Raw genomic sequence first — 26504 nt, forward strand, 5'->3', positions numbered from 1 at the left:
ATTTCTTGTCAAGTTACCTCTTGACAGCAGCTCATTAAAAAAAAAAAAAAGGATGTACATACCAAAAGTCAAAATCATAAGATTTTTTAAAGAAGAGATGCTCGTCTCCATGTCTTTGAATTGTCTTTTTGATGTATGGCGAAGAGACTTGTCCCTTTGCTGTCCCATGATTTATCACTTTCCTTAGCCTTCCTTACTAACATACTAGAGTTATAGCATAAACGATAAGTAAAAATAATTACAAAAAATAGAAAAAACATATTCAAATTGGCATGGGGATCTAGCCTTGACAACTGATGGGGAGGTACTTTAAAGCATATTTTGAGCTAGCTACTTCGATTAATTTTGCTGAAATAAGACTGTCTTCTCACTATGACAGTTCTCAGCACTTAATAGTTGTTTAATGTTCCCAGTAGGCTCAGCTCTGTACTTTGTAAATCAGCAAAAAAGTAAAATTAGGGTCTTTCTTTTACCACTTCAAAAATTATTATCCTTTTTGTTCTAGCTTGTGTTTGTACACTGATAATATATTTTCTGTAAAGGGACAAGGAGCAGATTGACCTGGAAAAGGAAGTCTTTTAAATGTAGGACTGTCTTTGATCACTCACAAGACTTGTACTCTGATCTAAGCTCATTGACATCAATGGAAGAAAGACTGCTATTGGCTTGGAGGGGAGAGTTGGCTCCTGTCCACACAGAGTCCACATTTGCAAAAGCAGATGTTAAAAGATAAAACAGACTGAAAATCAGAGTTACAGAAAAAGATGCTTTTCTTTTCACAAGGTCAGATTTATGTCACACTTTTAATTTAATATTTTTTTCTCAGTCCCTGAAACAGGAAACTCCAATTTCTACACCTGTTTTTGCTGTTTATCTGCTGATAAACCTTGGATAGAGAATAGGGGGGAGTTTGGCGGATGATTTCCCTAGCATGATAATGTAAGGCCTTCTCCATAGACTCATTTGGGATACTAAAGAATAGGAAAAATGCTCCAGGGAGAACATCACACACACATCACCCCCCCCCCCCCCGCCTTTCCCTCCTTCCACTCTTGCAGCTGCACTACCCACAGAAAGAGCAATTCCAGAGCAAGAACTCAGCACTATACTACTGGACAACATCATCAAAGAAGTAGATAATTGTAGGATCTGTTTAAAAGATAAAGAAACTTCTAATTGGATTGTCTCTTTTAGTGACAGTTTCCAGGCAAGGTAGATCAGCACAAGGAAGTCCAAAGAGCAAAAGTCCGTCAGTAAATTGTCCTAAAAGAATCCTTCCTAACTAACTTCATTCTGGTGTGTCTTCACAAAGATCATGGGGAGATATGATAGTTTTCTCATATGCCAGTCTGCTGGCTACTTCGTTGGTAGGTACCATTGATTCACTAACTGTTTTATCAGACATACTCAGAAAATTTCCCTAATTCAATTGGATGAGAAAATACAATGAAACTACCAACACAGTTTACTTCAAACTGCTGTTTCTAAGTGTTGTGAACATGACATTTAAATTTAGAGCAGCCAATGGCATCCCTTTAGCCCTGACATTCTGATTGATGTGTTTCAAGTAACATCTCTCCCATTTGGTTAAGCACGACAGCTATGGGAGACTGGATGCAGTTAGGCAAACCTTCAATGCTGACTTGGTTTTTAGACTTTGATCTGACTTTTATGATCTCATTCATTTTCCCATCTCACACGTTATATGTTGATCTTCCTCTACAACTTCAGCTGACTGACACAGACTGAAACAATGGGCAGAATTATGTACACCTAATGTCTCTGTGAGGCAGATAAAGGGGCTTGCTCATTCAGAGTTTATTACTTTAACACTGGACTGAAATTGCAGTATCTTCATTGACATAATTGAGAGCAAAAACAAAGCTTACAAAGTATTAGGTCTGGGGAGGGATTGTCCCCAGACAAAGGGAGTGAAATAATTAAAATATTCTGAAAGCGTAAAACTCATTTGATGGATAGGTAACAGTGTCATTACACACTGTATGTACCCTTCCATGCATTACAGTGCAGATTTAATTCATAACCTAAAATTTATAATCTCTTCATTCCAAACTTGAATATGGAATCCCTTCTTCAGATGTAGATCCCAATTCTAATAAAAAGTAGGAATTTCCAACCAGAGGCTTAGGATGAATTAGACTTTTCATCCCTTTCTCCTTTCACTCTTTTCTCCTGTTGGCCTTGGAGACTCTGGATAGCCTTTCCAGAGTTGCTAGGGACGGTGGCTCCAGCTGATGCTGGGTAACTGAGAAAGTTAAACAGAAAACATTTATTTACAGAACAAAGGTTGATGCAAGAGCCTAGGTCTTTGTCATAGTCAGAAGGAGTATGCAGGGGGAGAGGAAGGGAGAAATTGTGTAAAAAGCCATCTACTAAGAAAAGAATGTTTGATTTGGATCACAGGATGTGATACTGGAGAATGTATTGCATAACTTTATGGCTTGTCCTTATTTGCAATGATTCAGTATCCGGCACTGCTCATCCCATTTCTAAAAATGGTATTGAAAAGTTACAAACTATTCAGAGGTGATGGGAATAAGTGAGGAAAGGCAGGAAAAGCACCTTTTCATTTTACAGCAAATAGCAAACACTGAGTCTGCAGGTCATCCTATGGGTTGCTGCAGATCACTGCATCTGTGCCCTTCCTCACTACCCAAGTGACATTCGCCAGGTTACATCTCTGTTGCCAGAAGCTTGTCTTCTACATGCCAAATTTAAAATCATGACAACCCTTTTCTCATGGTATTTATCTTATAAATGTAAACCAGGGCACTTACAGCTCCTAGTGACAAGATATGAGGCAGGTGCAATGCTCTAGAGAGCCAATTCCAAAGCCTCCCCTGTCAAGACTGGACCCTGACTGCAGCATCCCTAGCCTCTTTGGAGCCTCGTTCAGAGGCTGTTTCTCTACTTCAAAGCAGGCACCTATGGGACTGACTCCTCAATTGGTTATTTCATTATTGTCATACACACTTCTTTCTGCCCCGTAAAAACAGGTATCACCCAAATTTGCAGGTGTTCACCCCAAAACAACTCTTCTCCTGTTTCTGATCCTCCCCTGTGCTGATGTGGGGAAAGGACACTCAAGACACAGACAGTCCCTTGGCATTGCCCTGCAAAGGCTGCAGCTTTGGGGCACAGCTGTGCCCTCCTCACAGACCTATTCTCTTCTTACTGTTAGCTTGTATACTTTTTTCCCCCTTTTGGGGGGGCAGGAGGGGATTGGGGGAAGAGGTTTGAGTATTTGGTTTGGTTTGGGCTTTTTTAGGTCGTTGTTTCAAAGAAAATCACCACCAACATCCAGACAAAAACTAGGGAGTACATATCAGGCTCATTAGGAGTTCAGGGAACTGCTCATCAAATTTCAACATATAGCTAAACTCCGGTTATTTAAACAAAAGGGGACGGATTAAACCCTAAAAAACCAAGCCAAACCAAAACAACGACAAAAAATCCAAACAAAAAGACCAAAAAAAAAAAAAAAAAACCAAACCAAAACAAAAAACACCAAACCGACAGCCCGCAGTGATGCTGGGCGGAGACAGACCGACCTCATTCATGGCTTTCTCCGTGAAAAGGTTTACGTTTTCCTTCTGTCTTCCCTTCCCCCGCACTCCCTCCTCCCCTCCGTTTTAACTTTGGGACGGATTAAGACAAGTCTGGAGTCGGTAGAACTCCTCCCACCCGGCAGCACCAGGGTACAAGCGCCTGTGCTCCCCTAAGTATGCGGGGCCCCGCGCTGCCCGGAAAAAAACGATTGCTTCATTGAGAAAAATAATCGGCCAGCACATGAGATACCGCATCCACCCCCGCGCCGGCAGCGGAGCGGACTCTGCTTTTAGGGCAGCTTAAGCCACCACCATTATTATTGTTATTATTTTATTTGATATTAAAATTAATACCAACACCTCGACCCCAGCCGCAAGGGCAATCCCCGGAAAGGCTGGACCTGCCGGAGCTCTGTCAGCGGGGGAGCCGCGGTCAGCATCCCACCGCTGCACAGCGCTGCTCACGCTGGTGGACACACCGGGACACCCCCCGGAGCCCGGAGCCCCGAGCCGGCGAGCCGCCCCGGAGCCCCCGGCGCGCCTCGGCAGGGCTGCGGAAGGACGTCTCACCTTGTTTACCCCGAGCGCGGCGGGCGCGGGGGGGCTGCGGGGCGGGCCGGGGCGGGGCGGCCGGGGCGGGGCGCGGCGGGGCCGGGCCGGGCCGGGCGGCGGCGGCGGGGCAGTCGGGCTGCGCGCTGGGCACCGTGCGGGCGTGCGGCGGCCGGCAGCGAGCACGGAGGCAGCCAGCGTCCCCGCCACGTAAGTAGTTACTGATCCGTCGGGGGGAGACGGTGCCTCGGTGGAGGGGAGCGGCGCGGCTACCCTGTCCTCCCCATGTTCTGTCCCCAAGGAAAAAAAAAAAAAAAATCATCAAACAAAATTTGTTCTCTGCATTTATTTTTTTTAAAGCAATTCTGTTTAATTGTCCCTTATGGCCTTTCGCTTATCGCCCTCCCAGCCCCTGCGGTAAGAACTCGGCCCCTTCTCGCCGCGCCGGTTTTTCTTTTCTTTGTGCGTGAACTCCATTAAACGCGGCGAAGGCGGCGAGCCCCCGCTCACAAATCCGCTGCGCAGGGGGAGCGTGGGAGCGCTCTCTATTCTCAGGTTGCACTTTTTGTTCTGTCGCGACAACGACAGCCCGTTCCTTTCCGCCAGCGTGGAGCTGTGCGCGCTGCCCCGCGCTCCGCCCCGCTCCCGTGGTGCCGGTGCGGCTCCCCCGAGCCGCCCGCCGCGGTCCCGCTCCTTTGTCGGCCCAAGTTAAATGCTCCCTCGCTGTTTCGCGGGGCATTCTCGGAGCGCCCCGGGCGCTAGCGGCGAGGCTCCCGCGCCATCTACAGCCGAGCCGCGGCAGCGCGGCGCTGCCGGGCCGTAGGGGAGCGGAAGGACGGTCCCGCTGCGCACACCGCGTTACCGACCTTTTGTTGCCGCCCGCGCTGCACGCCCCGCGGGAGCGGCGGCCGCCCAGCTCCGGCCGCGCCGCCGTCCGCTCCTCGGCTCCCCGGCCGCCGCTGCCCCGCCGCCGCGCTGCTCCGCGCCGCTGCGCGCCCGGCCGGCGGCGGGAACAAAGGGCCGCGGGCTGAGCGCTCTCTCCCTGTGCCCAGGACGCGGCGCTGAGGCTGGTCGCCCGCCGCCGCCGCGCTCCCGCTCCCGCCCCCCCCGCCACACAAAGGCAGCCGCAGCTGGACGGGCGAGGGACCGCGCTCCACGCCAGGGCTCCGGTGCAGCGTCTCGGCTGGTCTTCTCCATACTCATGAACATACAAAGGTCAACCCCTATCACGATAGCACGATATGGGAGACCGCGGAATAAAACCCAGGATTTTGAAGAGCTCTCGTCCATACGGTCCATCGAGCCAAGCCAGAGTTTTAGCCCGAATCTAGGCTCGCCGAGCCCGCCGGAGACCCCGAACTTGTCGCATTGCGTTTCTTGCATCGGGAAATACTTATTGTTGGAGCCTCTCGAGGGAGACCACGTTTTCCGAGCCGTACATCTGCACAGCGGCGAGGAGCTGGTTTGCAAGGTAATGCCTCTCCTTGTTCTCCCCCTCCCCCGGTTCTCCCCTGTCGCGCCTGGGTTTCCCGTGTCTTGCGGGAGGGCGAGCATGGCCGTGTACCTCATTTATTGAATAGTGGAGAAACAAAAGGCAGGGAGACAGGATTATAGGCGAATCCTGTAACTTTTCCCCCTCTCCAGACAATGGCCACGTTACAGCGATGGCCCGGAGCCAGGTCTGCCTTCTATTGGTAGGGGGATATTTTTCTGTAAAGAGCTGTTCTTGAAGTAGGTTTTAACGTGAGTTCAGACCAGGAGAAAGCCTCATCTTCCACACACTCACTTTTCAAAATGGAGTAGGGAATCCCCAGCTAATTTTAAGGTGTTGGGACCTGCTGACTTCCTCGATTTTTACTGCCCCCAATTCTGTGCTTTGGCTACGGAAGAGGATGGAGAAGCGGGGGGCCTGGGGGCAGATTGCCATCAGCTTTATCTTAAAAGTGATTTAAAAAAAAGAAGAACCACATCTAATTAATCAGCCTGAGCTCCCTCACGGTGGAGGTTGTTTGCAAACAGCATCCTCCCCCACTGCCCAGCTGAACAAGAATAAAACCTGCACACCTACGGTTTTTAGAAGTGAAGACAGAATAGCTAAAGAGTGCTTTGTAGCCTGCCGACTTTTCTCTGCCTCCTCCCAATTTGCTCCTACTATTAAAAGGTGAGCTGTGGGAAAAAGAAATCCACATGTGTGCACATCTGTGGAGGGTTTTTTTTCTCTTTTTGAGCTGAGGGAGTATTATCCTTTGTTCCCAAATTGTGATTCTTACTGTCTGTAGTGAGACAGACTTATGTCCAGCAAACTGTTTCAGTTTGGACTACTACCCAGTAGTAGTTTTTATAACTACATAGCAAATTGCAACCTTGCAGCACACACCGCAGTGTTTGAATTATTCCCAAAATAAGGAATTAATGCCATTTGGCAAAATTCTAGATGGAAAAGTAGATGTATTATAGCTTACCAGTATTCCAGGGATTAGTAATAGTGTTGCTGACTGTTTCATACTTACTCACACTTGATTCATAAAAAGTTATGGACTAGGCTGTAGCAGAGAAGTGAAAATAATTGCTCCTCTTTGCTATTTGTGAAGATTGGAGTTCAGAGGGCAATTTAAATATGCTTACTGATTGAGTTATAAAACCTGATGTTAAGGCAGCCTAGGACTTTATGTAATTATTTAGGTGAAAAAAGGCCCATGGCTTTGCTGAGAACTAATATTGCATGCTGAACTGGATGCTTTGTTGCCAAACTGAAATAGAACATGAGAATTTCGAGAATGAAAGCACAGTTCGATGCAGTAGTACAGTGCTGCACTCTAGGACATTGGCATCTTTTCATGAAATAAACAGATCTCACAAAGCTGCTGCTCTGCATGAAATTCTAGGTGAACTTGCATGGCAAGTAGTAAAGCGGGGGCTATGCGCTTCTTTGTTTCCTGTTTGGTTTGCAGGATTAAGGCACTGTTGATAACTGTATGAACAGAATAACTGTAGCTCACAAAGACTGGGCCGTTATTTTTTTTTCCCCTTCCATTTAAGCTGTATGTTTTTGAGCTGATCCTGACATTTGAATAGTATCAGTTTTTCCATATGTGCGAGGCACTACTAGCTGTGCTCCAAAAATATGACCTTAGCCTGGCTTGCTAGTTTCTGAGGATGCAGTTGTCAGTCCTGAACTCGGCTTAATTTAATGTGTGCTTTAAAATGCCTGCGGTATCATGACAACTATTTGTCAAGTAGCCTCCCGGCAAAGAGAGGTGCTCTCTGGTATCTTACTGAAGATGCTCTTAGAGATTGCTTGCAGAAACGCTGGGTTGGATAACAGACACATACTGATGATTCTCAAGATTCATTCGGCTGCACCCACCGACTGTACAGATGCCGTTATTTGCTTCAAGGCTCTGTGGCATCCAAACAATGGTAACTTCTCATTTCTAATTCCCAGCGAGACCTAAATCAAACTGCAGCTTATTGGACATTTGCTGAATTGAGGCCAGGGATCTTAAAAGCTGGGATACAAAGAAGCCCTTTATAGAAGGTATTTGACACTGTAGCAGTATGATAGTGCTTCCTATCTACCCCCTGTTCAAACGCAGTACTGGTACATATCCAGAGCTACTTATTTAACATAGTCTGAGAACCACAAAATGTAACTAATTTACATTATGATAATCTTGTTTAGGAGAGAATTCTGGAAAGATGTCTTTTCACATGAGGGTTTGAGCTACGTGAATATTCCTGCTTAAATTTTATTTTATAGCAGCTGCTTTGTAGAAGAGCCCTTCACTTACAATGTAGTAGTTACGAGTTCTGAGATCCAAATATCAATGAATTCTCCTCTGGAATGAATTGCACACCAGGGATTTTAGCAACACCCCCTCCCCGCCCTGGTTCTGCTTCCCTGGTGCACCATGTCACCAGAATGCTTCGGTGCTAATCCTCCCCCCGTAAAATGTGCTGGCTCTGTTTGGCAGTCTGCCTTTAAGGTTGTTTTTCCCTATGCCAGGGTAAGGCAGTGCAGGTATGAGGTGACAGGAAAAGGAGGTCTGTGAGGAGGGGGTGTCTCAATTTCTTGGGATTTGGGTCCTCCTCTGTGGAAGGAGTTCATTAGGATTGTGCTCTGAAGCATTAAAATATTCAGGTTTTGAAGCCTCAGGTAAATTTTGATTGAACTGTATCTTTCTCACTCAATTTTTAAAGGTTTTTAAAGCTTTAGAGAAAACAGATATTTGCTTCTCAGAGAGGGTACAAATACCCACTATCAGAACACAAATGCTGTAATACAGAAAGGAAAAAAAACAACTGCAGTTTAAACCAGTGGTTAGAGAACTAGACCAGTTCTTCATTTTTATATTTCATTCGAAGGACACGTGACTACCTTAAATTCTTTTTACTAAAGTAACAAAACACTCGCAAGTAAGTTACATATTAATTGAATTTTTGAGCTGGTGGAAATGCTAATACTGGCTTTGCAGTCCTCTGCAGCAAGTATAATTAAAAATAAAAATCACTCCTATCAGTACTTTGCTCAGTCTCTTTTAGCACACTGACTTCTGTTATTCTCAATGAAGTCTTTCATTTTCTTGTAATGTGGTCTTTTCTCAATTGACTCAAATACTGATTCATTCGTCATCACTAGATGATAGTAACTTTTTATATTTGGGTTTCCCAGCAGCTTTTTTAGTTCTTACAGCTCATTCATAAGATCAGTGATAACATACTTAGTAGTAAAGGGACACTTTGCTTTTAATGGAGCACTTGATTGAAATGCAGAGAGTTCAGGGTGGTTTTGTCTTTGCCTTTTGAAGGGTGTTTGTCTGTGCTCCAACAGGCAGAGCTATTTCCCGGGTTGTCCTTCTGATCTTATAAACAGCCATTGTGGAACTGAGACTTGGAAAGTGAAAGTGACTTTGCTGTTTTTCAGAGATGAAAGAAAGGCAGGAAGTAAATAGGAATAGCAATAGATGATACTTTAAGCCTGAAAATCCTTAAGGCTTTAATGGGTTAATAAAATCAAAAGAGCCAGGCATGTGTATCAGGGTGGATTTAATGTGACAGCTTCTCTCAATACAAAGCTACTGGCTGTATTTTTTATGAGTTTATTTGGATGGAAAATAGAAAAGACACACGCTTCCTTCTGAGTACTGCCCTTACACATCTCTGGTCTTCACAGCTTAATTTAGATTGCATTCTAGATTTGGTCAGGTGTTAGCTAATGTAACTATGCTTGCTACCAGTTTCAAAGACTAGCCTTTCCTGTCAAGGTTACGTGTCTTTTCTGTAGGGTTGTGCAGTCTGCTTTGTCTTGTCCTCAGTGCTGTTTGTGACATCCTGTTTACACTGGTGCAGCTTTCAGCAGTGACATAAATTGTACTTAGGGATGGTTTTGTTAGCAGAATCAGATGTACCGTGACTTCACTGTCCTTCATCTCACTAACCCTGGCTTTACTGTCATTGTTCCTGCAGGTGTTTGATATTGGCTGCTACCAGGAGTTATTAGCACCATGTTTTTGTCTGCCTGCACATAAAAATATCAACCAAATTACTGAAATAATTCTTGGGGAGACAAAAGCGTATGTGTTCTTTGAAAGGAGCTATGGGGACATGCATTCGTTTGTTCGTACCTGCAAGAAGCTTAAAGAAGAGGAGGCAGCCAAACTCTTCTATCAAATAGCTTCTGCTGTTGCACACTGCCATGATGGTGGACTGGTACTGCGGGATCTCAAGCTGCGGAAGTTTATTTTTAAGGATGAAGAAAGGTAAGTCTCCCTCGTTATGGCTGGGGGTGCCTGAGGTCAGATAGCTGGAGTTGCAGAATATTGTAGCCTTTGTGTGTAGTACACTTTATTTTCCTCTGCAACCTGATCGTAGGATGCACGTGTCATTTTACCTTCTGGCTTAGGTTTTGGAGTAAAGTTAGTATAGAGAGCTGTTTGCATCAGCCCTTGGCCTCTGCATCTCCACCTAGAGGAGCTTCCTCATTCCCTCTGGGGAGACCTCCATCTGAAAGGGTGTCTGGTGTAAGAGCTGCACTATTTTAAAGGCTGCTGGTGTTAAAAGAGGACTGGGGACTGAAATGGCTTGTTCCAGTGAGGAGGTGTAAAGAGGAAGAGCAGTCAAGTGTTTTCTGTAGGACTGTTCTGAGGACATCTTGTTTTCCATGCTGGGAGGGTCTGGAGGATGCTTGTTAAGAGTATTTTGTGGTCACTAATCATAGTAAGACTGAAACTGTCTTGCACTGGGGGTGCTTGTTTGTAGTACCAGCTGTTGTAGTACTTGGGGAACTGTTTTGGTTTTTTTTAATGACATCTCCTCCCTAGACATCCTCCTGTGTAAATGGTTTGGGGAAGGAGCATGGGAGGACAGGGAAAGAAATCGCACTGGATGCCCTGGGTCTATTGTTGAAGCACTCTTCCTGATGTGGTACTGTTGTACCTGTGGAAATTTCCTGTCTCTTTCCTTCTCTTTACCAGTCTTCTTTGTCTTGAATGATGAATTTATTTGCAACTTCCACATAAGGTATCAGAGCAATCAATACTGTCAGAATCATGTCAGGCTTTCACAGAGTGATTAAATTGGAAGATGACCATTAAAAAAAAATCCAAACATCTAAATGGGTGCTGAACCTGCCTTTGTGCTTCTTCTGGTCTTGGTAGTGAATGGGGAGATGTTTTACCTTTTTAAATGAATGCTAAAAATTGTCTGAAAACTTGTTCAGACTGCTACAGAGTGAAATGGATGTTCTAGAGAGCTTTGTTAAAAATAACCAGTGCATATCAATTCTGTTTGGGGGAATTACAAGCAACAGCCAAATTCTCTAAGTTCTCCACAGGCTCAGGAAGTTGGTGATCTAAAAATTAGAAAAAAACTAATACACAATTCATTGAGGAAAGAAAAGTTCCTGATCTTAAAATAAAAATTACATCATGAAGATGACAATCTATCCCGTTTAAATATTCTTTACTTTTATTGCAAGCTGAGTTTTGCATAATAGGCTTCTCCTTTTAATCTATTTACAGACTGAAAAAGAATATATATTTTCACTTCTTAATTCAGTTCAGATGATTGTCTGCAAAGCATTTTTCTACTGCAGCCCCAAAGTCTGATTCCTCATCTTTTGCAAATTAAAAAAGCATAAAATTAAAAGAGCTTAATGTCCATTCATAGAGAAATGAAGAGCAGGTAGATATAAACTGCACTTCCACAACTTTTACTCCCAGTTTAATAACTAAGCACCATTCTAGAACCTCAGATGCAGATAAGAAGGAAACTTGTACAAAATAGTTGAGAGAGGGATTGTTCTCTCTTGTAGCTGATAACGTCCTAATGTTTAAGTGGATTTTTTTTTCCTGGGGATGTATGTAGACATGTGTGGTTTTGCATGAAGTACAGAACTTGGAGGAGCTCCTCCAAGGGGAAGGCAGCATGAGCTCAGAGCAGTGCAGTGGGAGCAGACGTAGGCCTGAGCTGAATGCTCTTGAACTCCTACCCTGCTGCTTACTAGGAACAGAGTGCAGCATAGGAGGCACAGGGCCAAATCCTTCAGCCACCCAAGAAAAGTGGTGTGTACTGTAATAGCAGTGGTGGCTTTTATGAATGTTTTTAACTTAGCTGTTTGCAAAATGCTCAGTTTTGAGCATTGTCTTCTAATTATACAATAATTCACTTTAAAGGTCAAATAGGACTTGCTGGTTATTTTTAAGATAATCATAATGCGGTTTTCTTCTGGATGTAATGTTGGTTTGTAAGTAGGAAGGTATTGTAATCCTTTCTCTGCTAAATAAACAGAGATGAAATAATGTGAGATAGAAATAGAACCAAACAGCAGTGACTGCCTTTTTTCACATCCTCTGATCATCATACTGTAATCAGTCATCACTTTCAGTCTCCTGCTATATTTAGAAATGAAAAATCTTCCTGGTCCTGAGTTCACAGAGGTGTTGGTGTGTTGCTTGCACCCCTCCGAGCTCCCATGTGTCTGAGGCTGCTGCTGAGGATTCCTGTGTGCTGAGCAGTCCTCGAGGAGCTGCTGTCAGCAGCCTTGCCTGGCAGATGGGTGCTGCACCATCCCTTGCTCTCTGGTGCTCACAATGAACCAGAGAGGGAAAGACGAGATAAAAATGATGTTTTGAGAAACGTGTGTGAACTCTGTGTGTCACCTGCTCTTCAGGGGAGCTCTTTCTTAGCAGTTCTTTTCCTATTTCTTCAAGGCTGTTTTTCTGCAGTTCATTTTAAGTACCTACCACTTTGGAACTTCCTCTTCCTGAAGACTGTCATGGCCTTAACTTTGGTAGAAGAAAAGATGTGAAATCCAGCATGCAGGCAACACATGAATAGAAAACTTGGTGCTTTTTTTTTTTTTTTTTAATTTTTTTTTTTTTTTGTAGTAAGATGCTTGTCTGCTGTAAGCTGAGAGCTGCCAGACTGGAGGAGCCAGGGGGAATGTGAAGGTTATATGGAAGTAGTTCCATTTATTAAAAAAGAAAATCAATTTTAAAGCATTTCCTAGTACATCATCTTTCATTGATCCTAATGAGATCCTGGTAGTTCAATAGAAAAAACAGGGCTCCTGAAGTTGTGCAGGTGGTGCATACAATGTTAAAACTCTTCTACCCTATTCCCATCATCTGAATTACAGCTGGAATTTGCAAAGATTTGGGCTCCTGATCTAGCAGCACCACAAGTGCTCTTAGCTTGAACTTGGTGTCCCCACTAAAAATGTGTGTTATTTGGATGTTGCAAATCACAGTGCCTTGGAATGTTTCTAATGAACTGGGAGCTAAGAAGGTGGAATAAAGTACTGTTGTAGGCTGGTAGCACTGAGTATTTTGTAGGGGTCCTAATCATACTAGAGGTATTCTCCTTAATGTGCTAAATCCATTAGAGACTCTGATCATGTCTTACACTATTGCATGGGTTGGGTGTAAGTACATTAGCACTTAAAATGAAACTCAAAATTCCATTGTGGAAACAAACAGAAAAAAATTCTCTCTGTTTTAAGGTAATTTATCGTTTCTTTAAATCCTGAACTGTAGGAAATTTGAAGATAGGGTGAATTGCATTCCATAAAAATGACATGTGCTGCTGCTAGATGGGTTTTTTGTTTTGTATAAAAGGCAGTGCAGTTGTGTTTTTTAGGGGGAGATGTCTTTAGATCCCTTGGTAAACTATAAGTGAAATAGCCAGTCTTGTGGTATTGAAATTTCAGAGTTAAACTCCATAAACCTGGAGCTGATTTTGATGAAGCAGAAGTTCTAAGACATTACAGCATGGCTGGAAATGTCTTGTAAGACTGTGTTAGCAAGCAGCAGCACATCTATTAAATGATTGTAGTGGCTTCCAGAACACTGAATATATGGAAAACAACACTAACTTGCCATGCTGAGTCTCAACAGACTTTCTAAAGTACCTCAAAGGTACTTCAAAAACTGTGTCCTTACACTTCAGAATGAAACTTGAATCCAAACCAGAGAATGACCTATGATAAAACCCATGTTCTTGTATGTTTTCTCCTTCCATCCGTGTTGTTAAATATTTTTTGTCCTGGGTGTGGAGCCAGGTTGGTATTGATGTTGTGAGGCTATTGCTTTTGAGTATTTTATCTGTGTTTGTGCCATGGTATTTACCATTTCCCATGTACAGCCTGTCCTCAGAGTAGGCCCTTGGGCAGAACTGTGCCCTTCTCCTAGCTGGTGTCCCATAATGATGTTGCAAAACAGGCAGGTTTTTTTGGGTTGTGCTAAAAATAGTGCCATACACAGTATATAGCTAATAAAGCAGTTCATCAGTCTGATACATAGCAGATGCTTTTAGAAAGAGCCATCTGAAAGATCTCAGAATTAAATGAAGCATTTCTGTGTTGGTTGTTTCAATGGTTTGCTTAATACAAGAACATTTCTGCTGTCAGGGAATTATTAATTTCTTTAGTGCGTTTTTAAGCCTTTAATTATATTAAAATATTAGCTGTCGTAATATTTGAAGCTTAAAGACCTTGTACATTCATCATACTTGTTGAAGGGAAAATTAAAATAATTTTGGTATTTAGATATTGTAATTTTCCTCTATTCTTTGAGTAAATATGAGGCAGGTGGGATTCAATAAAAATAAACAGGATTTGACACTTTTTGCTCTATGCCAGGGGAATGCAGCCAGTACAATACACTAATTTAGAAAGCCTGTGTTAGCATAACATATTTACTTGGTGCTCTTAGAATAATTTTTCCTCTTTAATTTCTCAGCTTTGAGTGGATGATGCTTTAACATGACCTAGTTATGTTGTTTCCAATCCTCAAGATACAAACCTGATCCCACAAAAAAAAGCCCAAATGCATATATACCAACCTTTTTGCATGTAGACCTTTCATTTTTTTATAGTTAGTAGTAAGCTTTTCTCCCCAGCATTTGTCAGATTATAATGTGGTCAGCAGCTTTTTCATCAATGTGTTAGAATTTGCTGTTACCCTTACAATTCCATAGAGAACAGGTAGGTTAATGCTTTCCCTTAGTCCTAGAAAGGCAGTCCTAAAGTGGAGGAAAATCAAACAAAATGGGAGTGCTCTTATAATACCTGAAGATACAGAAATAAAAGCAGTCTTCATCTTTTTTGTCATTAAAGCACTTTGCACTACCCTGAATGGGGCCATAGGACCAAAGAGTACAAGTTCTTCAGTAGTGGAGACTCACAGGTCACATTTCAAACCAGAAATTATTATTCTTAGAATACAGGAGGAAAGCAGTTTTCTTTATGGACAGCAAGTCTGCTGTGAGGCTTAGGGTAGAAGATGAAGTGGTTGCACAACTGTTTTTCACAGAAGGGTTGGTGTCCCTTTTGCCTTTATGTGGTTTGGTTACTAAGTCTCTGTTCTCTCACCCTGCGGAATTTGTTTGGTGTTTGGTGCCCTTCCCAGCAGGAGGGAAGAGGGAGGCTGTCTGCAGGTGGGGAACATCACAGCCACCCTGTGAAGTGCATAAATCTCCTCCTGAGGGCATAGATAGTCATACAGGTTAATTGCTGTGCCAAAGGTTATAAATTAATGCAAAAGCCAGGGAAGATTTGGCTGCCGTCTGGCCCTGGGATGATGATGGGAACTCAAATGGACCTTGAGTCAGCTCAAGGCCTTTCATTGAGACCAGGAGTGTCAAGAGCCTTTGCTGTTGTAGCCAGTGCTGGAGTTTGCAGGAGGTTTTAACCCTGGAGTGTCTGTGGATCATAGTAGGGCCTTGTCTTCTTCACTCTCCCTGTTCTGGCAGGATGCTGTGGTATGTGTTGACTGCCATGTCAGTCTTGGGTAGTGCCTCTCCTGAGATGTCCATCATGGGATTGATCTCTCTGACAAAAGGTGCTTTGTAGACCCTGGGAGCAGATGTGTCTCAGGACATGTCAAATTCAGTTCAACAGCTGGTGCTTTAGAAGACTTGAAAACCTCCATCCATAGACTTGCTGCAAAGTGGTCTGTGTTGAATTATGAGTGGAGACTGAGGGCATCTGGATGTCTGTGCTAGGGGTGGGTGAGAAAGGGAGGCAGGAGCCCAACTAGCTGCAGTGCATTGTCAGAGTGAAATTCTTCTGCTGCCTTCTCTTTTAATTGTCCTTATTATCACACTGGGAGATTGCTTCAGGCTTGGGAGGGAGAGGAAAGGTGGAGATTGTAAAGAGGAGCCAACCTGGGGCATATTTAGTCTTGAGCACCTGCTTTTTTGGTAGATGTGTATTGTTTGGAGACAGGATTGCAGACATCTAAGCAAAAGGTTTTCAGTAAGGTTGTGAAGTAAAGGCATGGCCTTAGAGATGTTGAGCACCCATTGTAGGCTCAGAAAGTGCAGGGCTGTTTTCACAACATGCAGTTATGTTAAAAAAACATAAATTGTGGTCTTTCCCTTTGGAGCTTCATCATGCATTGTATCGAAAACCTAGAAAAGATGGGAAACACAGCACATGGTTGACAGCACAGCCTTTTTAAACTCTGATCTTCATTGTGATCTAACAAGATAAAAGCGAGGTGTTGAAGTAGCTGCCCTGAGTCAGATTCTTATGGAAAAATGGATTGCTCCTCTGTGAAAGGGTCTGCAGTGGATTTCACAGCCTGCACCCCAACACATGCATCACTACCTACCAACTCTCTGGGGAGCATGTTTTGTCTTTAGGCATTAAGGGCATGGAAGAAACAAAGTATACAGCATACAGGACAGGCTGTTCCTGCCAATCCTATTTGAGTGTAAAACTGAGGTCTTTGGGACACCAGACCTTCCTGGAGGTGAGTCAGAGCATTTGGAAGTGGAATTCTGTAGGGAAAAAGCCCAGACCAACTTAAAACAAGTTAAAACTTTGAAGTTGCTGGGTACTGCATGTCAGGGGGGTGCAGGCAAGGCTGACTGTGCTGTTAGCATCCCTGCAGAGGAAGGGTGGGGGAGATGTAATTTTTAGAGACTTCCTTGTTGTGCGGAAGTACTAGTGAAGGAGTCTTCCCTTAGGAACAAGGTTCATCCTGTAAACCTGTGCTGCCTGAAAGTCCCAGTTGTCTTTTGAAACATATCCTTGAGCCTGTTTCATTATGCAAGAGACTGTCTAACAGCCTTTGTGCAGAGTTTGTTTTTTTTTCTTCTCTGAAATTGTGTAGGACGCTGTGTGTTGAACACCCATGCTCTGTGCTGTTACAAATTGGAAAAGGATCTATTGGTGAAAGGAGCAGGATTTAAATTGATGCCATAACACTTCCCCCTGCTCCTGTGTGCCCCTCTGCTCCCAAGGAGGTTGGGTAATTGTGAGTTCAGAAGGAGTCTTTTCACCAAAGCTGCAAATCATCTGCCGGGGCTTTCATTACCGCCTTCCCTGTCTCACTGGCTCCCTGATGAAGAATACCTACTTCTGCATTATTTAGCAGAGATTCCCTTGGTTTAAAAAAAAAAAAAAAATTGATTAGCAAAAGATAACTGCTTCCAATGTTGAGCTTCCCTTTTACTTTTTTTTTTTTTTTTTGCCTCCTTGTGACTCTAATTGCATGCGTGCTCTTCTCATCACTGTGATGAGGTGTGGGCAACTGACCTCGATTAAATGACCTGTAAATTATTGGCCACCGAGGAGCAATCCCTGGTCCACTGGGCAGTCAATGGCTTGAATGCCTCTACCTAGGGAAAGGCTCTCCTGGTCTCAGTAAGAATAATTTTGAAATATGAGATAACATTGCTTGGGTGCTTTCAGCATTTGCTGTTGGAGGAATATTGTGAAGCACCTTTAGAAATTGCCATTTTATATTTATCTGCAATTGTATTAAAAAATGGTAATTCAGATGGCAGTGATGTTTGTTTCCTGCTCTCCAGAGTCTGCTGCATAGAATCTGTAAATCTGGACATTTTGATTTTACCCAGCCTAAGTAACAGTTGGATGGTGTATCTGGAGTGTCCCTAGCAGGATGGCTCCTTCAGTCTCTTCCAAAAGCAGCTGATTTGTCTGTGATATGGGGAGTGTTGCTGTGCAAAAATTGTGGGCCTGGTCTTCAGTTAGTGTTCCCAAAATGGGAAGGTTGGCTCAGCTGTTGCTTAGGTATTATTTCTCATACATATGGCTTTGGGGACAGACCAAAGAGGCAACTGCTCTCATTGATTCAGGTGCAGTCTCCTTTACTACTGACTGCTTATTCACTGCAGTGATGATATTTTCTTCTGAAACACTCAGACTATCAGTTGTTATTTCTGCTTTAAATGTTGAACGTTTTTTTTCTCCTGCCTTATGAGTTTAGAGCCCTCTGAATAATTCAACTGATTTTGGTATGGAAATTGTTTGCTTTTGGAGAGCAAGTGTGAATGTTGGATTCTTACACCCTGGTTTCAGTGTCAAAAGGCAGGATAGCAATTTGCTGGTAGTCCCAAAGCTCTTGAGGGGAGAATAATGTGAATCTGTTGAAAAAAAAAGGTGTGGGATGTGCCACAAAGGCAGAGGTGAGTGCTCTGAAGGTTGCATCGGAGAACCTTCTGGAAGACGTTTAATTGATTATGTTTTGTTACATTACTGAAGAGCAAAGTCTGAATGCAGTCAAGTAATGAATGGCATATTGATAAGAAACTCAGAGTGGTATTGTTTTTCATGGGTTTCCCTGACGGTTTCTATGGGGACAAAGACGCATTTCCCGTCCGAGGGCTGCTGCTGCCCTCTGATTGCACTTCTGTGGTTTCATTCACCAGTAATGGGAAAGCATTCATAGGCAGAATAGCTTCCCCTTTTTAAATAGCCATGATTCAGGGCTGTATTTTTTTTTAATGCATTAAACTAATGCAGTGTTTTATCAATGATCTGATAGATGCATAATGCTCTTTTTCCAAGTGCTTATGTGGGGTCTGCATTAAAACTTGAAATTATGTATTGCAATTACGTAAGCGTTGGCAAAAGTCTTTGTTGCCCTGCAGTACGTGTACAAAGTGATTCTCATCCGGCTGGGGCAGTAGCTTACATTTGAACTTTGGGGATTAATTTTGTTGCAACTGTTTGTCAAGCTCAAATGCTGGTGCTTTTGGAATACTTTTTTCTGTTGTGGGTATCCTTTGTGAGGATCCTTTTTCTCTTGTGGGGACTGATGTGAGTTAATTATTTGGAGAAGGAGAGTTTTTTAGAAACTATTTTTATTTGTCCTATTTCTTCTCTGTAATGGGAGGCACTTCAAAGTTGATTGTGATTTCACACCTTCATGTTTGATTTTTTTTCTGTCCTTTGCCTTAACAAATGTCAAATTTTGTGTTGTCCAGTTAATCTCCAGTTGGATGCGCTCCCCACCCTTTTCTGTGGAGGTTCTGTGTTCTCAGAATCGACTTGTAGTTTTCGGGGTCTGTTTGTTTTTCTTGGCTTTTATTCCTGTTCATGGCTATTTGATTTTAGTGCTTTCTGAGAGAGGCGTGTGGGGGAGAGAGAGATTACTTTTCATTCAGCATGTCTCTGCATTTCTCTGTATTTAGTCTTTGACTCCCCTTTTTCCCATTCCCCTCCATACTCCCTTGCCTGCTTTCCATTCCCAAAAACAACCCACAAACCAAACCCTAAAACATCATTGGATTGCAGAAAGCAAGCTCTTTTAGCCAATGCTTGAAATGCAGATTAAAGGAAGACCAGCAGAACTGGAAGCTGTTTCTCACAGAGATGGGGTGCTGTGCACTGGGAAATTGCAGCTTCTGGGCCAGGCTGCTGCTTTTGATTGCCTGAAAATATGTGAAATGACTGTTAAAAGGGGACTGAGATTTGCTGTGTGCACACACCTGAGCAGTACCCCGTGGCAGCACTGCACAGACTGTGTTCCATCTGTGAGGCTGAGGTGGGTGAAGTCATCTGTCACTGAAAATGGGCTGCAGTGGGTCTGCCCAGCCCCAGTCCTGGCTGGTGGTGAGGGGTGCTGGCAGAACCACCCTGTGAGCAATTTCTATTGCCAGCTGTGTCAAGTCAGACAGCCCTTCCCATCCTCCTGTGCTCTCCCTGCTGTACGGATGGAAACTCTATGTTGTCATCTGCTGTGAAGACACTGGGCTTTACAAATGAAGCTGGGAACACCCTGGTTGTGCCTGGGTGTACCTGGGAGAGGAGAAAGCCATGTTGAGGCCATGCAGCTGGCAGTGTGTGCTCAGGGGATGCAGGCCCTGCAGTCTGGCAGGGATATGCATGCCCGGTGCTGCAGGAGCACTGCCTGCTTGCCGAGGAGCCATTTCACCACTTGCACCTTGCACCAAGGGAGTCTCTGGCTGAGGGTTTGGGGCTGACCAGGAGGAAGAGGACTGAAGGTTGTGTTTTTGTTTAATTTGGGACCTTTTGTTTTCTCAGAGCCTGTCAGCTCAGCAGGATGAAAAACCTGGCTTGAGAGTTTTCATTTGCTCGCAGCTTACAGAGGAGCAGGCAGATAAGGGACAGCTGTTGTTCTATTTGCTTGCTTAAACAAAACCCCCTGTTACGTGTGCAGGCTGCAGCACCTTGCAAGGAAAGCAGGATGGCTTTTGTGTGCTGCTTCTCTTTTATTACCAAGAAATTATTTCTTCTCTTGGAAAAAAATAAGAGTTTTTGACGCACCTTGCAGTCTGTTCCCTGTGGTTTTGTACTGTGTCCGTTGTAGGAAATGAGAGATTAGGGAATGCCAATAATTTTATGTAATATAAAAGCTTCTTATTGAACTGTTTTTCTGAAGTCTTTGGCAACTCCCAGAAATGTAAAATAGGATAGGAAAGTAAACAACATTTCCCAGTGTTGTTGACACTGGGATGGCAGGCAAGTGTGTGTGGGGGTGAATTCCCTCCTTGAAGTTGCTTATAAATAGCCTGCTCTGCCCCACTCCCTGTGTGTGTGTTCTGCTTCTGTTCGTTAGCAGGAGTGAGTCGATGCTTTCCTGTCTGGCAGTTCAGTGACTTAATGCATGTTAGAGTATCTGGCCCCACTGCACATGCTTTTCTATGGAAAAACTGAGGTGGGCAATGCAAATGGAACCACAACTCATGTCCCTGCCTTCCCTTTAATTTCCTCTGCTCTGTTCTCTGCCCTCTTTGGCATGTTTTTCCCCTCTGGGCGTTTCTCCTTGCTTCTCTTCCTAAGCTGTGCAGGTGCAGGAATTTGTCAAAGCTGAGCACTGTGAAAGGACTCTCCTCAAGTCACTCTCCTGTTGTGGACCCTCTGCTTTGTGTACAGAGGGAAATTTCTGTGGTCTTGGTAGTTATAGCTAACTTTTTCCTAGCAGCCCGCTTCCTGTGTGGTGCATTGCTGCTGTAAAGTATTGTTTGAGTGCTAATGAGGGGGCTGTCCGTGGCCAGAAGTGCTGTTAGGATGGCAGTGGTAATTAATGAGGAAGCAGGTGTATTGAGCAATGCCCATCAGCACTGAACTGGAGGAGCAAACACTGGCCTGTTTCAGGAGAGAAGAAGCTGCCCTGACACTCTGTGCTTGGGAGCCAGGTATTTGGAATTCTGTGTTTATGACTTCCTCATTTGGGGCATGCTGCCAGAGGGGCTTTCACCTCTGCTAGTAAACGTATTTAGCTGTTGAAAAGGTCCAAGTGTCATGAAAGTTTATGGCACAGTTGCCTCTGGAGTACTCCATGGAGTCAAATGCTCTTCTGTTGGTTCAAAAAAGATAGGGCTGAGCTGCCCTGGAACTAAGTCTAAGTGAAAGCTGGCCCAGATGTCTTTCGCAGCTCAAGCTCAATCGGTGCTGTCTTCAGTAAACATTTAAGAAACAAGGCTCTCCTTGTCTATTTTAATGCCTGTTAAATTACGTGGTTTAGTCAAGAGACGCAAGTTCTGCCTTTTGGGATGAAGTCCAGTCCCTGCCTGTGAATGTCTGTGGTAGGAGAGCAGGGCCATGGCACAGGGCTAAGAGTGATGGCAACAGACCTGTGGAGTTGAGGGATGAGGGCACTAAAACTCAAAGTTGAGTTATGACCCCAAATTGTTGAAAGGAAAATCTGCACCACTGCTTGGTGACTCTGCCATCCCAGGGCCCTGTTGCATTGCAGTGACTCTGCTCTCTAAACCACCTTTTGCTGAGAAATAGTCTAAAGGGTACTTGGTAATCCTTTGAATGCCTGCAACAGGGACAGATTTTTAAATATAGATGCAAAGTCTAGCAGTGAGAAAGCAAAGAAAGGTTATGTTCATCTAGCGCTATGACAAGCAGCTCTGCATCATTTTTTTCTGCTCCTGTGTGATATCCATAAGGGAAGAAAATTCTCTTGCAGAGATAATTACTGCAGCACAATGACAAGTTCACAGTGCTTTGCAGGCAGCAGGAGTTTGCAATCCAGATAAGGCTTTCCTGTCATCTCTGCAAGTCCTTTGCCAGCTTCTCTGTTCATTCCAGTGCGAGGAGCTCCTCTGGCTCAGCTGGGTAGATTAGCTTGCTGCTGTTAATCTTGGCCTTCAGCTCACCTGATCTCCCTTTGCCCAAAATTCTATTTGGGAAGACTGAAATTTGTTAAAAGTGCTCTCTTTCTTAATTTCTCTTAAAATTGCTGGGGTAAAGGAAAATGTTGGCTGGTCAGAGGGATCATTTAGGGTCAGAGTGACCATTTTATTACTGTTAAACCTTATGGAGTTACAGGTGTGCAGAGTGGCTTTGCCGGCATGAAGGTGTCAAAACCTTGTGTAGTTAGGACTGGGTTTGTATTTGGGCATGAATCCCACATGGGTAGGTTAGAGTGCATCCAACTCAGAGGAGGTCTTGAGGTTTCTGTCCCCTTTAGGAAATCATGTCTATGTTAAATTAACCAAAAGCATGAATATGGCAGTTCCTATTCTCTTTTTAAGAGAACTTATTAATAAGTTATTAATTAAGCTTATTAATGAGTTTACTGGACATCAGTATATTTGAAATCTTGGAGCTGTATATGAGGCAGTATTCCCTGTATGTGTCTAATATCTCTAACCAGTATGGAAGAGGCAGTATCAATTTGTCTGTAACGACTGCTGTGAGTGGGATTTTAAACTGATACACTTCTGCAGTTGTCAGATTTTGTAGAGTATGACTATTGTAACAATGCAATTGCCACAGCCAGAATCTGTGTCTGATGTTTGCTTACCTTGAAGCATTGTGTTTTGTTTTTTTTTTTCCCCCCACAGGACTAGAGTGAAATTGGAAAGCCTAGAAGATGCTTATATTTTAAGAGGAAATGATGACTCTCTTTCTGATAAGCATGGATGCCCAGCCTATGTGAGTCCAGAGATCTTGAACACAAATGGCAGCTACTCTGGCAAGGCAGCGGACGTATGGAGTCTAGGCGTCATGCTTTATACCATGCTAGTTGGACGCTATCCTTTCCATGACATTGAGCCTAGTTCCCTCTTCAGCAAGATCCGTCGTGGGCAGTTTAACATTCCAGAAACTCTATCCCCTAAGGCAAAATGCCTCATACGTAGCATACTGCGTCGAGAGCCATCAGAAAGGCTGACTTCACAGGAAATTCTGGACCATCCATGGTTTTCTACAGATTTTAATGTATCGAATTCAGGATATGGTGCTAAGGAAGTATCAGATCAGCTGGTGCCTGATGTCAACATGGAAGAAGATTTGGACCCATTCTTTAACTGAGCACAAAGACTGGTGTTCAGAAGGTACACAACCTGGAGATGGACACATGAAGGAGCCCTTCCTGACCGCGTTCAATCACATCCTGCATCAGCCTAGCTTGGTAGCAAAAGACACTCAGAGGTCCTCGGATTGAGAAGGAACCTCCACAAGGAGCTAATATAACAAATGTAGCATGGGGACAGATTGGGGGGGCGGGGGGAGCTTGCTATCAGGTTAGATTGATTTGGAGGAGAAAAGGCAGCATGGAGCAATTGTAGCTTCACCTTTTTGGAGCCAAGGAGACTGCACATGCCAATTCTGGTGCAGCTGTATCACTCCTGTTTCTGTTCCATTAAAAACAGTGGTAACTCACAACAAATAGAAACTTTTTTGCCTCAGCTCACATCTTGGCATCGCACTGTTAGATATTTAACTTCAGCCATTATTCAGGGAAAATACAATTGGCTAACTTTTTTAATCAGATGTCTAATAATTAATGGGATTAATACAAGAAAAAATTAGGTGCACAAAGATGGACATGAAAAGTGGGTGCTAAAAAAAAGCAAAATTTCAGTTCATGTCTCTTGATAGCTATTTTCAAGTCATTTCTTCTAAATAAACTACTTAATATTCTTGTCAGGAAATGACATTTTAATGCGTTGTTCCCTTAAGGGGAAGTAACTGTCATTTAACAGGCTGTTCTGTTTTGTGTCAAATGGTTTGTTGCAGGAAGCTATTAGAACTCGAACTTTCAACTGCGTTACTGCTATAATAGGAGAAAAAAAGAATAAAACTGCATAATTTTTTTTAAAAGATATGAGATACTGGCTTCCATATCTGCCATGCTGCACGTATATGACTAGCGAGGGCAGAAAGCCCTTAACAGTGTCTTCATCTGAGAACCAATCTCTTCTTTACTGACTAGCCCATGTGTAAATATAGGGCTCTTTATTATTGAGGAAGAGTATTGTGGGTTTTTTCTTTGAATTCCTTTACACTTGGGAAAAGAATTGTTTGATTTTCATTTTTGTTTATGTCCAGACTAAGAAATAAGAGGGTATTAATAAGCTGAACATTTATATTACAGATATTCCTCTTGAAACATACACAGTAATATGCACCTTTTGTATTGTCAAGACTTATTCTATTTATTGAAGAAAATGTCACAGTAGTGATGTATTAAGCCAGTACTTCAATTACGGGTTGACTTGGGATGACATGTTACATGCTGTAGTTAACACACTTCTTTTCTGTTCAGGTATTTCTGTCCCTAAATAACTTTTTATTTAGCTTCTTTTTTTTTTTTTTTTCTAGATAGCTTTATTTGATTTAGACTGGCAAATGTTTTTATTACTGCTTTTATATTGCTGTATGATATTGAAATCTCTTGGCATAAATATTTGTGTTTCCAGTACCTCAGTTGTTCTGATATTACTGCCTGTATATGTTTTGTGAAGTGGTCATGTTTTTTGGGTAGGTACATGTGGACTCTGTAGTATGTAAATGTTACTTGAATTTGTGCTTAATTATAGTATGTGGCATGTGCGTACAGCTACTTGGCATTTGACGTATGGATGCTATTTGCCTGCCTTGCAGGAAAGTTATGGTCCCACTCTCAAGAGGATGTTTCACAGTTCTTTATCAAGAGACAAAGCTAGCTGCAGCTGACCTGCCTTGGTTCTATTTTGGTAACTAAGAATATAAAGGAGTAATGTTTTTACACTCTGAAGATGGTGCTGTGTCAAGAAGGACTTTTTTTTATTTTATAAGTACCTTATAGGAGGAAAGATTGGTGATGTGCATGGTGGGGTTTTACTGCCTCTGGTGCTTTGTCATGTATTTGGTTTAATGTTTTTGTCCTAATCTCTTCAATAAATAAAATTGTGCATATTTAACTAAACTTCAGTGGTGAACAGTGTTCTTACTCAACGTCTGAGGTGCTGCAAGAGTTTGCTCTGTTAGGATCATTCAGCTGGTATTTTTTGTGTTGCTGACAGGCTCTTGCCTAGTCCCGTGAGCTGAGAAAACTTAGCGCTTATATTTATTTACAAGGTAACACTGTAAGCCTTTTCATCAAAAATTTTACCATTTGCTATGAATAAAACTGGCTTTTACTTCCTTTTCTTTTGGCTTGTCCCTGTGTCTTACCAAGCCCATTCACCTTTTTCAAGAAGGATATTGAAATATGGTGAGAACTTTGGTGCTGGGAGGAGACTCTTTATCAAAGAGAGATACCAAAATGGAGTGAGCTGATATTTGCGCTTTCCAAAATCCTGGGGCAATGTGCATCTTGCATTTGCACCTCTATTCCAGAAAAGATGGTTCTTAATTAGCATCTCCTAAATTAGTGTCTTCTATTTAAGGCCAGATTCTGTTTGTCATTCACCTTAGTAATTAACAGATGCAGGTAGTGACATATATAAGAGCATGTAGGATAATAAGATGCTTTGAGAATGTGAGGCAGGATAGATGAATCCTGGTCTATTAGGAAAAGATTTTTTGAACTGGGCTTTGATTTAACAGCCACACTGCAGGCTGTTTTCAGCACTTCTGTAGTTTCAAAAAGCTATAGGTGGTTGACAGTCACCCCTAAAGAAACGCCCCAGCCTCAAAACTCCCCATTGCAAAATAAAGATTATTGCACTAAAACTGCTAGCACGAGGTTTATTGTCAGCCTGGCTAACTTGGAACTACATGATTTCTTCCTAGGTAATTCTTGGCATGTGTTTCAGTTGGTAGATTGAGAACTAAAACTCGATTATAGCATTCACCAGAAATATTATTAACATCTAGAAAGACTTGAAGATCAGTTTTTAAATGATCTGTATGCCTGCAGCCAAAGTTTAAATTACTTGAAATTCTTTCAAATCAAACTCCCACAATAAATGTGCTTTATAGAAAAAAACCAGATTGTAATCAGTCATAGAGAGAAGGGGAGCACTGAGGATTTCCCTCTTCCCCCACTAAAACTTATGTGAACAGCTTCTGTTCTGTTTGGGTGGAAGTAGTTAGACCTTATTTTCCAGCAACCTGCACGCTTGCTTTTTCACTGCCAGTAATTATATGAAAAATGCAGCTGACTAATGATTGCTCGTTTGCAGTGAATTTTTTATTTGATGATAAAGCTGCAGAGGAATCCTTTGGCAGCTGAAGTCAGTTTTATAAAATGCTGAAGGGGTGTCTTGTTTTTGGAGCTTCCTTTTTCCTAAATCTAAACCCGAGAGGGGGATTTGTGATTCTGATTTCTGGCTCTTTTATTTCTGCTTCATGGGCACTGCTAATTGAGTACACAGGTACAGTGCTGCTTGCTGTAGAAATGCTTGAGACAGCTTTCTTAAGAAGTGCTGCTCCTCCCTCAATTTGGG

The 26504-nt window shown here is 43.1% G+C and overlaps 1 protein-coding gene across 1 annotated transcript; it reads left to right on the forward strand.

The window, feature by feature from the left end:
- The first annotated feature begins 4265 nt into the window (after positions 1–4265).
- On the forward strand, positions 4266–25039 carry TRIB2 (tribbles pseudokinase 2). The gene is made up of 4 exons (XM_059842896.1): positions 4266–4328; positions 5171–5589; positions 9585–9877; positions 22692–25039. The coding sequence occupies exons 2-4, from the start codon at positions 5320–5322 to the stop codon at positions 23158–23160; spliced, it is 1032 nt and encodes a 343-aa protein (XP_059698879.1). The 5' UTR covers positions 4266–4328; positions 5171–5319; the 3' UTR covers positions 23161–25039.
- Positions 25040–26504: the final 1465 nt, after the last annotated feature.

Source organism: Haemorhous mexicanus, chromosome 3 (assembly GCF_027477595.1).
Source record: "Haemorhous mexicanus isolate bHaeMex1 chromosome 3, bHaeMex1.pri, whole genome shotgun sequence".
NCBI classification, from domain to species: Eukaryota; Metazoa; Chordata; class Aves; order Passeriformes; family Fringillidae; genus Haemorhous; species Haemorhous mexicanus.